Raw genomic sequence first — 13058 nt, forward strand, 5'->3', positions numbered from 1 at the left:
ATAATGTACACAGCATCTAACACGTGACACAGAGAGAAGGAAGCAGGCCTGGTTCCAATTATATGTGTGGCTTATTATTCATACTTCTAATCACAGTCTGGGCCAGACAAAGGAATGAAAAAAATCCCATGACTGGTATTCAGGAAAAGAATGAGATTTTCATGTAAACACAGAAAATGTTTCCTGATTCTTTCAATCAAAATAAACACAATCTCTACTAGGTATTTAAGAAAAAAAATTGTAATGGCAAGCATTGAGGTTTACTGTGCTCTGTGTTATAAGCAATATATATAAGAGGGCAAAAATTTTGATTTCTATAAAGATTAATTTTAAAAAAAGTCTAGTTTTGCCTATATACTAATTGAAAGACTCTAAATTAGGAATAACATTGCCTTCCCCATTTTGATCATCCAAATCAGTATCAGGATCTATCAATACAGCTTTCTAAGATAATATACTAAGTGTTTACAAACTAGGTTCATAAAAGGGAAAGCACTTAAAAATTTCAACTAACACCAAATCTCTGATTGTTTTTTATTTGTTTTAATCTTCATTTTAAAGTTTAGCCAGGCATGGTGGTGCACATCTGTAATCCCAGCAACTTGGAAGCTAAGGCAGGAAAATTACAAGTTCAAAGCCAATCTCAGCAATTTAGCATGGCCCTGTCTCTAAATAAGATATAAAAAAGGGCTGGGGATGTGGCTCAGTGGTTAAGCACCCCTGGGTTAAATCTCTGGTACCAAAAAGAAAGAAAAAAGAGAGTTTAAGGATCTCAGGTTAACAGTCAAAAAAAAAAGAGAGACAGAGAGAGAAAGAGAAAAGAAAAAAAATGTGTTTGTTGTTTGTACTATACCCCAACCAGGCAAGCTGGTACAGATTTTTCCATTTCTTTGACTCTCAGATTTAAATTTCATTTTTTATTTTGAAGAGAGGTGAAGGGAATCTGAATATGCCACCTTGGCATATAGATTATTTTAAACTGAAGGAATTTAAGATTCAGCAGATGCAACAAGAAGCCTTCCCAGAGTTTAATTGACTAAATGCAAAAATTCCTAAGAAATATTTTACCAGAAAAGTTGTATGATCATGAGAAAGAAAGAAAGTTGGTTCTAAAATGGACCTGCAAAAACCTTGCTAAGAATGTCCTTACCTTCCATTTGTTTCTCCATATATCAACCTTCCCACAGGTCACAGCCCTAAAAGTTCTTTTCCTTTGTCTTTCCATATCTACACAATTTATTACTTTGTTGAAAATTACATATACATTTTTGGCCTATCCCGGTGTTTGGGGTGTTTACTTCTTTTCTATAAAGGTCCTCATGTCACACAAAAATCAGCATCAAAAATAAATTTATATGCTTTCCTTCTGGTAAACTGTTTCTTATCAGTGTTGTTTATAGGGGCCCAACTATTGTACCAAAAATAGGCAGAGAAGAAAAATTTTTTCCTCTCCTATAGACAACAATGGAAATGGGGAGCAGAGGACAATGACACACAGAATCCCTGCATAAGAAGGGAGGAGTGGCCCTGGTGGCTGTGCTGTCAAGAGTTGTAAGTTTGGCCACTCAAGGAAGAAGCCTGGAGTATCATTTAGCACCGCTTGCCCCTTGGGCCACAGTCACAACTTCTGAGATGCAGACAAACATCAACTAACCCTGTCCTGCTTAGAAAATGAGACAATTCTGAAATGCTTTGGGGAAGAGTTTCTCAGGACTGTACTCCCATTTGTTTATTTTTTATTTTTAGTTGTAGATGGACACAATATCTTTATTTATTCATTTATTTTTATGTGGTGCTGAGGATTGAACTCAGTGCCTCTCACTTGTGAGGCAAGTACCTTACCACTGAGCCACAACCCCAGACCTGCACTCTCATTTTTTTAAGAAATTTTTTTATTAAATATTCATTTTTTTAGTTTTAGGTGGGCACTATATCTTTGTTTTATTTTTATGTGGTGCTGAGGATCGAACCCAGTGCCTCATGCATGCTACGCCAGCACTCTACCACTGGGCCACAACCCTAGCCCCATTTAAAATTAGTCAGTGACTTTCAAAATATCCACCCTCCAGGCTGGGGGTGTGGCTCAGTGGTACAGAGTGCTTTCCAGGCATGCATTAGACCATAGGTATGAACCCCGGAACTGCAGGGAAAAAAAGAAGTATTCATTCTCCAAAAGAGAGGCTTAGGGGTCAGTGCCTACTTACAATGTAAAATATCCACACTCCTCTCTCAGGGTGGTAGTAATCACTAGGCCTAGCCCTCCCCACCCCTTTTCACTTCAGTCTACTTCCAGCAATCATACACAAATGCCACTAAGGATATAACAATAGCTCCTACTCACTAAGTGCTAACAACTTTGGTTACTGTCTCCTTAATCCTTGAAGCAACACATAAGCATTATCTTAGTTTGCAGTGGAAGAAATTAAGGCTGAGAGAAGTGTAATTCAGCCAATCTGCTGAAACCAGAACACTGTAGAACATGAGACAGAAAGGCCTAGGCTTTTCCCACTTTATGGTGGAGCCTCTCTAAAAACTGTCTAGACCACTAATTTGACATTTAATTGCCATTTGCTTCAGATAGCTCCAGAATTGCTATTTGATTTAAATCCTGTTATTTTATTTGCACCAGAATTCCTCTTGCCAACTTGAATGTTAAATACTAAATGGCTGGGATGGTGTCCTCTGCTCCTTTTGTCTGCCTTGAGGCATCAAGAACCTGTGTACCTGCCTTGATGAGTGGGCACTAGGGCTGGGAATGCAGTCCAGTGGTAGGGTACTTGCCTAGCATGCATGAGGCTCTGAGTTCAATCCCCAGCACTGTAACAACAAGCCCCTCCCCCCCCAAAAAAAAAAAGTGGACACTTAGGGCATTTTAACTGAAATGCAGCCTCTCAAACTTCCATGATTTCTCCTCAAAGAGCTGATTTCTACACTAAGAAATTCTCTCTGAAGAACTGGCATGTCATCTACCCAGCTTGCATCTGAAAGAAAGCCTGGCTATAATAAAACTTATGAACAGCAAAAAACATGAACAGATTAGGAGTATTGGTATAACTATATAAGAATAATATGAGCTCCTCCAAAATCTCACTATCCTCCAGATGCCAGGAGGCCAAGCTCCACTGTCCCAAAATAGTGAATTATTTGCTAACACTGGTTTTACTCTTTTCCAGGTAATGTTCACCTGCCCTATGGGCCACTGTCTTAAGTACAAAAAAAATTGCAGGAGAAGCACACCTAGCATGTACATTTTACAAAGAAAGGAGGGAGGAGAAAGCATGAGAACAAAGGAAATTTAAAATGTATAAAAGGGGCCGGATACTCCCACTTCTCAGACACCCAGCTCTGGGGCCCCTCTCTTCAGAGAAGTCTCTCTCTGTTCTATTCTTTAAATAAAACTAGCTTTCTATGCTTAAAAAAAAAAAAGACAGGAGGAAAAGAGGCAGGTTAAGAGGAAGAGGGCAGCAGCCACCACCCAAAGCTGCCACCAACCCATACCTTCACATAGGTTGGATCCCACTGAAGACACTCCTTGGCAGCAAGAAAAGCCTCATTCCATTTCCCAAGACTGTAAAATGCATTGGACTTGTTGCACAGCAGCACAGCCAAGTCCCTGGGGGGGACCCTGTGAGAAAGAACAAAATGGTGGTCAATAAAGCAAACATGGGAAACAATCCTTGAAGGCCACCCTGGCATCAGGAAGAGGGTTCCAGCAGGAAATGTCTCAATTATACCCATCAGATCTGTCCTCTGTAGCCCCCTAGAAAGCCTAGAGCATTTACAATGTACAAATTTGTTCTTCCTCACTTCCAAGTTCTCTGCTCCCACCTTCTAATGGCAAATGTTCTCATTACCTTAGTTCCATCTCCCACTGATCTCCACAAATCTTTTTATTTTTCAGAGATTGTTGGAGAAGATGTTATAAAAATGGTGACTGGTGCTAAGGAGGGGAGTTCCCACTGGGCCTTTACAGGAACCACTCCACACAGATGCTGGTGCTGAATGGATGCAGAGTGATACACAGGAAGGATCTTGCAGAACACATGACCATACCATAGGCTGCAGATTAAAGACTCCCGCAGGCCCTGGGAGCAGGGTCCTGCTAATCACAGTGTGGACAAAGGGGAGGCAAAGGCTCTGGGTGAGTGAAGCCCCAACCCCACAGACTCCTGCCTGTAGGAAGGGTCACAGCTGGAGGATGGCCAAAGGGGGGGGGGCCTCTAAAGCACAGCAGGGAACCCCTCTTGCCTGAGTCTATTGGTAGTACAGTAGCAAGGTTAGAACTGAAACCAGGTTGGAAGAAGTAACATACAAAATATACTACAGTGTCAAGAGAAGTCCAAGTGCCACTGAAATGTAAAACACACAAAGGAGAAAAGCAAGACTTACGACTTTTGTATTTGATATTTTAATTGTGAAACAATACAAATCACTGTAGAAAAGTTAGGTAATACAAACAAAAATAAAGTAAAAATCACCTTTATTACTGTCCCCACCCTTGGTTTTCTGTATATCTGGCTTATTTCACTGCCTATGAGTTCCTTCAGATGAAGGGATAAGACTCAGAAGGCAGGAACTGGCAAAGCAGGTAGCAGGTGTTATCAGGATACCCATGACCACAAACGTAAGTGATACCATGGTGACTTTTCCAGACATGTGTAACCATTTCCAGCTGCAGCAACTGTTGGCTCCATCTAGGGGCTCTCAGAACTCCCTTCTCCAGTGACCTACCCTCTGATTAACAAAAGCTGCCCTCTCCCAGGAAGTTACACCATGCTACAGACTGAATTATGCCCCCCACAATTCATATGTTGAAGCCCTAATCCCCTACTGTTACTGTTTTAGAGATATGACCTTTGGGAGGTAATTATGTTTACATGAGGTAATGAGGGTGGGGCCCTCATAACAAGACTAGTGTCCCTGTAAGAAGAGACACTAGAGAGCATACTTGCTCTCTTCTCTATCTGCCATGTAAGGACACAGGAAGAAGGCAGCTACCTATAAGCCAGGAAGAGAGCCTTCATAGGGGAACCAAATCATCTAGCACCTTGAATGTCCAGCCTACAAAACTATGAGAAATAAATTCGCTTTGTTTAAGCCACCCAGTCTACAGTATTTTGTTATGGCAGTCCACTCCCTAGGACAACCCCCAGAGGCTGGACAGCCTACAATTACTGACATGGCAATGAAAAGGTTAGCTCTCTGGTTTGAAAGTGGAACCAGCTCTATGGTAGAATTCATGCTTCAGAATTTCCAGTGCAATCAGGCTGAATCCACCCTGAAAGTACCATCCCTGCTTGGAGCTCTAACCTGCCCCAGCCTGCTTCCCTGGGTCCGATTCTCCTGAGAGGACTCCCTCAGAAAATCGCACACACCTAATCCCTATGTTTGCTAACAAAGGCAGGAAAGCAAGCAGCCGGGAGTAGGCAAGGGCATAGTGTCAGGAAGGTTTGGCAGCATGTGAGGACTGAGGCAGAAGTCCCAATTAGTGGTCACAAAAGTAGTGGAGGAGCTAAGATCTAAGCACAAACAGTGTGGAATCAGTGTACCATCAAAACCACTCTGCAACAGTACCTCATTAGGAAATTTGAATGTTTTATACTAAATGAGGAGTTCTAGGCCCAGTCTTACACAGTCCTGATCTATATACCAGGCTAAAACAGAACAAGAGAAGCTACAGGCATAAATCAATCACACTCAACTCAAGTTCATTTAGAGTTCAGACACCAAGGATGATAGAAAAAGGAGGTGAGAGCTATGTTTCAGTAATTTAATTCACAGGACATAATTAGACTGTGTATACCCCACAGATGCCAACTTCTGCTGCCTCTATTACAGCCATTTCCCCCAAAATGATCTCCAAATCTCTGAGGGTCATAAGACCATTTCATTCCAGATGGTTCACAAAGTCAAAATATTTTCACCATCATAGTAGGCCAAACAATGGCTCCCAAATATAACCTTTTACAGCAAAAAGGATTCTGCAGTTATGACAAATTTATGGATCTTGAGAAGGAAGATAATCTTGGACTTTGATACAATCACAAGGATCTTTAGGAGTGGGAGACAAAGTGAGACACTACTACAGGAAAGGAGAAGGCACTATGATGATGGGCACAGAGATTGGAACAATGAGCTTTGATAATGGAAGGGGACAAAACCCAAGGAATACAGATAAACACTAAAAGATATAAAAGCAAGAAAGTGGATTCTCCTCTGAGTCCCACAAAGCAGCCACCCTGATAAAACTTTGATTTTAGCCCCACAAAATTCATTTCAGACTTCTGACCTTCAGAAATGTAAAAGAAAAATATGTACTGTTTTAAACTACCAAGTTCATGGTAATTTGTTACAGCAACATCAGGAAATAACAGAACAATAATACTAAAACACTATGAACCTTTTTCACACTTAGTCTCTCCCAGCATACAAGGAATTTTCTAGAGGCTACATAATGTGATATCAAAACAAAATGAATGCAGAAACAGGTGAAGAAGCAAACTATCTTTTACTAAGGTAAATGCTCAGGAAATATGCAAAAATGTGCCACTCTTCTCACAAAACTTTTGTTTTGAAAAACGTACGTATTTTTCATAAAAACATAATAGACTTGGGGTATTTTTAATAAATTAAAAAATACATATTTTAAATCTTTCTCAGTTTTAAGTTTTAATTTGGGTTAACAGATGGCTATAACCTACATAAACAAAGGCTGTTTGGAGTCCTCAATAATTTCTCATCCTGTCATGACTATAGTGTTTGAGAACAGGTCTCCTAAAGCTGAAGGGGCAAGGAAAGCAAGAGTAAGCCTTGGTGCCTGGAAGGTGTGCCCCTGTGGTCAGGGGTAAAGGGCAAGAACATCAAGAAGATGAAAGAAAGAGGGGACTTCAGCTGTCCCAGAAAGTGCGATCCCTTAACCAGACAGAAGTAGAAGCTCTTGTTATGTTTATCAACAACCCTCTGTGTTTCAGTTTCTGTTTCCCTTTTTCCACTAACATTCTCATTCAATTTCTGTGCTGACAATGTATAGGAAGTGAGGGAGAAAGGAAACAGAAACAAGATGGTGCAGTAAGAAATGAGAAGAAAACATAAACAACAGAGTATTCATTTATTTTTTTTAAGTGGATATAAAATCCAAATACTTACCCCCATTGGTATAACTGCAGGAGAATCTGGATGGCTTCATCGTACTTTCTGATGGCCAAAGAGAAGTTCCCATTCTTAAGAACCTGGTTGCCAGATTCTTTCAATAGCTCAGCATAAGCTGCTGGGTCCATCCTGTAGGGGACGAGGAAAGGCTTGCTGCCCGTGTAAGGCAAGTTCACCTTCACATTTGTATTGCCCAGAGCCTGGAGGAGTTTGTTCATTCTTGCCCCACCCACCTTCAGAGACCACACCCTGGTAACACTTCTCACCAGCACTGGGGCTCAGACAGGGCTTCTGAGAAGAACTTTTCCTTCTCAGTTCTTTTCTGACGTTGGGGCCAGCCAGAACACTTCATTTATTCGGTATTAATGATCTACTGGAGGCTGCTTTCATGCATGGGACAACATAAAACTGGCAGGTAGTGAGCACTATTCCTGCAACTGGTACCATGATTATTCTCTTGTTTACCCATCACCAAAGCCCATAAGGAGGTACTATCCCCACTGTTCAGATGAGGAAACTGAAACCCAAACAGGCTCAAGTCACTTTCCTAAGAATCTACTATGGCATTTCCCAGTTCTGATCCCAGATCCGAACAATTTCAAGCTTCTGTCCTTGGTCACTGTACCACATCAATAAGCAAGACCCCATTGACAGTCTTTCTGCCCTCTTAGTAAAATGCAGAAGGCAGGTGTAGTTCTGAAGGCCTCTTATTTCTCCTGCCCCACTTCCTTCTTAAAACACTATAAAAAGAGCATTGAAGTGTTTGTACCTGAAGTTGCCACTGCTTGCTTACTTATACAAATCTCTCAAGGGTACCTGCCTCTTTTGGGTCATAATTTCTGTCTTATTCATTTTTGTGGCTCTATGACCTAACACATAAGGGTACTTAAATGTTGTGGTGTAAAAGTTTGAATGCCAGACCCATAAAGAAGGCACATTACTGATTTTCTTGGGTGTGGCCAAGGGGTTGGAAAGAAGTACCTGGCAGCCCTGACCACATGCTGGGACTCAGTAGAGGCGGAACAAAGGCAGGAAAGCAGAGTTTCCAAGAATGCATCTAGAAGCAGCTTCCAAGGAGACAGGAAAAAGGAAGAGGTCAAAAGAGATGTCCCCTAGGATTTCCCTCTCTCAGGATCACAGTGGACAAGGCAAAGCAGAAGGGAGGGCCTTAAATGGGAGGACAATATAGGCATTCATGCAGAGCATGTACCAATGAGGTTATAAAAATCTAGAGGGTATCTTGTTGATCAATTCAATTCTTGAACAGATAATATTCCTTATAGTCTTTATCATTTCAAATTTCAGCAGAGCATTAGGAAAAGCAGCAAGACCAAGCAGATATACGTTGTGGCTTACTTTAAGCACATCCAAGCTCGTTGGGAGTGGGTTTTTGAACTGTACTGCATTCCTTAGGCAGCGCTTTTTCAGAATGAGGCATGACTCCTAAATAAGTCAGAATACAAAATTCTACATATACTTTCAATCCAATAATCTCTAAATTATATGACACATTTACACAGAGATGACTGAGGAAAATATGAGAAAAACATAAGGCACTGATTTGCTAGGGAATAGACATGTTTCTCTAATACTGTTAGCCATTTGTCCAATAGAAAGTCTTTAAACTGGCCACGATTAGAAAACAAGAACAAGGAAATCACTGTGACAACTGACAAAGGGACAATACCTGTCCATTGCAAGAAAAGACCAATATTCTGACCAACATATGTAAGGGTCCAAAACAGTGGATAAGTAGGATTACCCTCACTACTAAGTAAAGAAATAGAAAATTAAACAAAGTAACATTGGAAAATAATGAAAAGAATGATCCCAAGTGATGAGGCACTGCTTACAGAAGAAATATACTATGTCATAAATAGATTCAACTCCACGGATGTTCACCATGGTGAAAAACTGATCCATAGTACATAATGGATTTAAATCAGTAAATACACATACAGTAGAAAGCCATATATTTATTTTAAAAATCATATTATAAAAGGACATTTACTGATAAAGTTAGTAAATGAAAAATACAAGCTATATGTAAAAAGTGTGTGACGTCAAATTATTATTTTTTTAAAGAGAGAGAGAAAATTTTTAATATTTATTTTTTAGTTTTTCAGTGGACACAACATCTTTATTTTATTTTTATGTGTGCTGAGGATCGAACCCAGTGCCCCAAGCATGCCAGGTGAGCACGCTACCGCTTGAGCCATATCCCCAGCCCATCAAATTAAAATTTAAATATATTTAAAATATACTTAATGTAATAAAATATACTGAAATATGCCACAATGTTAACAGCCAGGCCATTGTGATTAGGCAGGGTTTTAATTCTCTTCCTTATATTTTTCTGGATTTCCAATTGCTGTGCAATGTATCACCTTAATAATCATAAATGTTATTAAAATGAAACTTTTTAAGGGTCTAATTGAAAATTTAAACATAAAATGCTTCTACTGTATTTGCAAATAACAATAAAAGCTATTCACTTCAAAATTTTTTCTTACCCCTTTAGAAAACCAACATGAGCACTAAATGTTATGTAGGCAAATATCTAAGGTATTCATTCACCTGTTTCTGCTTTTCCTTGGTACACTCATGCCAAGAGGATAGGAGGAATGCCAACCACTAAAAAGGCTTTTTGCTTCCCAATAGGATTCCTTGAAAATTATGTTCTCATTATAAGGAAGAATATCTCCACCACAGAAGACAGACAGCTCAATTGTTGGGTCTTTTGATTCTTTTTAAAATCACTGGCAGTCAATTTGTAATATAAAATTATTAAATGAAAGTGACAATAATTTACTATAATGAGAATACTTTTGAGAGCTAGTATGTACCCACTGTGTGCTTTACATTATTGTGTCTTTCATTCTTACCCCAGGTAGGCATGTTCTCATCACTGTTTTATATGTAAGGGAACTGAGGCAAAAAGAAGTTAAGCTACTTGGCACATTCACATGGGAAAGTGGCAGTTCTGGAATTTAAACAAGAACTAAGAACTACACTCTGACAGGCCAGGACAGAAACTAAAATGTTAGCATCCAGTAAAATCACTGTAGTATATGATAGTTGGGGCTGGTACCAAGCATTTATTCCCCTATGCTTTCAGTTTTATTAATGATGCAAAAGCTACATGATACATAAAGACAGTTTCACAGCTGCACTACTGGCTTTTGGTCAGTGTTACAACGTGGCTATGAGAGTTCAAAGTCTAGTTGTTGGAAAGTGTCACAGGCTGCCTCACTAAGTTGAGGAAGCAAAAGCAAGAAAAATGCAAATGTACTTAGTAGATTTTGAAACAAGCAAGTCTGAAACACAGAAGAATCAAGAAGTTATGGCTTTTTATTACTGTGTATATATGCTGTATATATATACATGAACTTCTATAACTGAGTTATTGGAATAGAGCAAAGATTACAAGTGGTGGCGTTCCTGGGGAGCTGAGATGGGCAGAAGAAGGATTTGTCTTCATATCTTTTCCAGATACTAGTAGAATTCTTGACAATAAAGGGATTAAAAATGTACCATCTCAAAACATGCCAAATTTGTATATTGGTTATTTCAGACTGCAATCATTTGAAGATCTGTAATTGTAGAAAGGCCATATGACCTGGTCTTCCCTCATGCAGCAAGCCATGGAGATTCTTTCAGGAGGGATGCCCTTCACATACCAAGGCTGGAAAAGAACCATGATCACCATATACTAGTAACTGGGGCTGCAATGAACCCGAGTAAACAAACTTTAATCTTTATCCTTCACTAGCTTCTCCATCTTCCTCCCACACATATCTCTTGGTAACACCCTTTGAATTTACTGCTCTAGTCCAGATATCCATTTGTCCTGTCATTCCTTCACAGATTTATTATTCTTTGTCTGAAATATATAAAAGCATCATGCTTTGGTCATTTCTTTGAACTTCACTCCTATGTACACGTAAAACTAATAGAACTTTTGTGCTTTTCACATGATAATCAGTTCTTATTTTAACTGAATTCCTAAATCCAGCCAAGGAATCCATAGAAGCACTAAGGGAGTTCTTAAGCAGACTCCCCTCTTTGCCAAAAAAATTGCTTACTTTTTTTGGTGCCCTTCTTTTTTTAAATCTAAAGACTCCCAAAGCAGTCAATGATCCATTATCAGTTCTGGAATGCTGGGTGAGAGACAATTCTCACTGAATTCAAAGACAGTTCCTCTTAAAACTGAGTATTTCCTTTTCCCCAGACAGGGGGCCATAGACAGTTCAAATTAAGAATCCAAACTAAGAACTCATTCTGAGGATTCCAATTTATTTTCTTTGCTTTCTTTTCCCCCCACATAAGGGAAAGGATACAAATGTGGGAGGAGAAGAGTAGGGATTTTCTTAAGAAACTCATTCAAAATCTTTCAGAGGCTTCTGGATAAGTAAGGTGCTATTCCAAAGCCTTTCCTCTTCACCTTGCCACCAGGCCTCAGCAGTCTCACTGCCTGCCCCAACCCATCAAAACTCAGTTAAGTGGCCTCCAAAAACTGACAGCTGTTCCATTCTAGCTGGTCTCCTTTGTCTATCAACTTCAAATGATTCCTCCTTAATATACACAGCCTCATCCACACCCAACTACATATACATCAAAGACAAGATGATGATTCTAAAACCAGTTGACTAGTCCAGCTCTGAACTGTCCTGAACTTTGCATCCTATGAGTCATACTTCCAGTAAAAAGAAAGCACCATAAATAAATACCTCCCTCATATGCAGGATCTCTTGACTTTCTAAACCTACATGCCTCTTCTGGTGAAATCTCAGACACTCACTGAACACATGTGCTTCCCGGTAGGGTCTGTATCTTTCAGAATGCTGCAGCCCTGGAAATTATACAGTGCCTAACCTATGCTAGGCACTGTGCTGCATATCAGAAGTTTGAAGGTAAAAGAATAGCTACTATCCCCAGGGAGAAAAACATTAAATAAATAATTATGAGAATATTAAATAGATTTTTCTTCTAACAAAGAAAAAGTCAAGGTTATAAGAAATCATATAACAGAAAAACAGCTTAGTTTCTAGGGGTCAAAATGCAAGATTGCCTCTCTTGGAATTGACTTTTAAAGCCAAAATTCTAGAAGAGCAGTAATCCCAGCGAAGGGTAGGTGTTCAGGAGAGAGCAACAGTAGGTACAAAGGCTCTGAGCTTCACAGTTCAAGAAGACAGGTAAGCAGGATGCAGAAGTGAAGCTGAAGGATAAGCAATCTCTACAAAGATAAATGAACTAGGATCGTAAAGGACTTCAGAGGGGCTTGGAGTTCATCTTAAATGCAATTGGGAAAGCAACACTGTTCGTTACAACTTTCTGACAATGCAAATATTCTGTTCTGCACTATCCAATACACTAGCTGCATGCAGTTATTAAATATATGGTTAGTATGACTGAAAAACTGAATTTTAAATTTTACTTAATTTTAATTAAGTAAATACACACAGAGCCATATTTGACTAGTGGCTATTGCACTGGACAGTACAGCACTAGAAGATTTTAAGCTGAGGATTAATAAGTCCTAAGGGATATTTCTGGATCATCCTAGCCAAAGGCAAAATGGAAAAGAACAGGCCAATATAGAATGAATTCAGAAGGAAGAGCCAATAAGAATTGCTGATAGACTTCATGGGACTGAGAGTAGGGGGCAGAAGAAATCAACTTCAAGTATTTTAGCCAAACTTTACTCTGCATTATACAAATGGGAGCTTTGATTTCAAATATAAATGTAATACTACTGAATTTTCTTTTACATACACAGAGTCTCCAGCCCCCTGTGAATAACCATTCTATGTCACTGACTCTATGGGGTAAAACATTTAACATCAGTAATCTCAGAGACTTCAGGAGGCCGAGGCAAGAAAATCACAGGTACAAGGCCAGCCTCAGCA

At 39.6% G+C, this 13058-nt stretch overlaps 1 protein-coding gene across 1 annotated transcript in view; it reads right to left on the reverse strand.

The window, feature by feature from the left end:
- Window positions 1–7296, reverse strand: part of Trank1 (tetratricopeptide repeat and ankyrin repeat containing 1) — a 79065-nt gene extending 71769 nt beyond the window's left edge. The window contains exons 1-2 of the mRNA XM_026406703.2: window positions 7147–7296; window positions 3499–3625 (exon numbers count right to left, since the gene is read on the reverse strand). Coding sequence (XP_026262488.2) covers window positions 3499–3625; window positions 7147–7277 — 258 coding nt within the window. The 5' untranslated portion in view covers window positions 7278–7296. The remainder of the gene's footprint in view (window positions 1–3498; window positions 3626–7146) is intronic.
- Window positions 7297–13058: the final 5762 nt, after the last annotated feature.

Source organism: Urocitellus parryii, chromosome 3 (assembly GCF_045843805.1).
Source record: "Urocitellus parryii isolate mUroPar1 chromosome 3, mUroPar1.hap1, whole genome shotgun sequence".
NCBI classification, from domain to species: domain Eukaryota; kingdom Metazoa; phylum Chordata; class Mammalia; order Rodentia; family Sciuridae; genus Urocitellus; species Urocitellus parryii.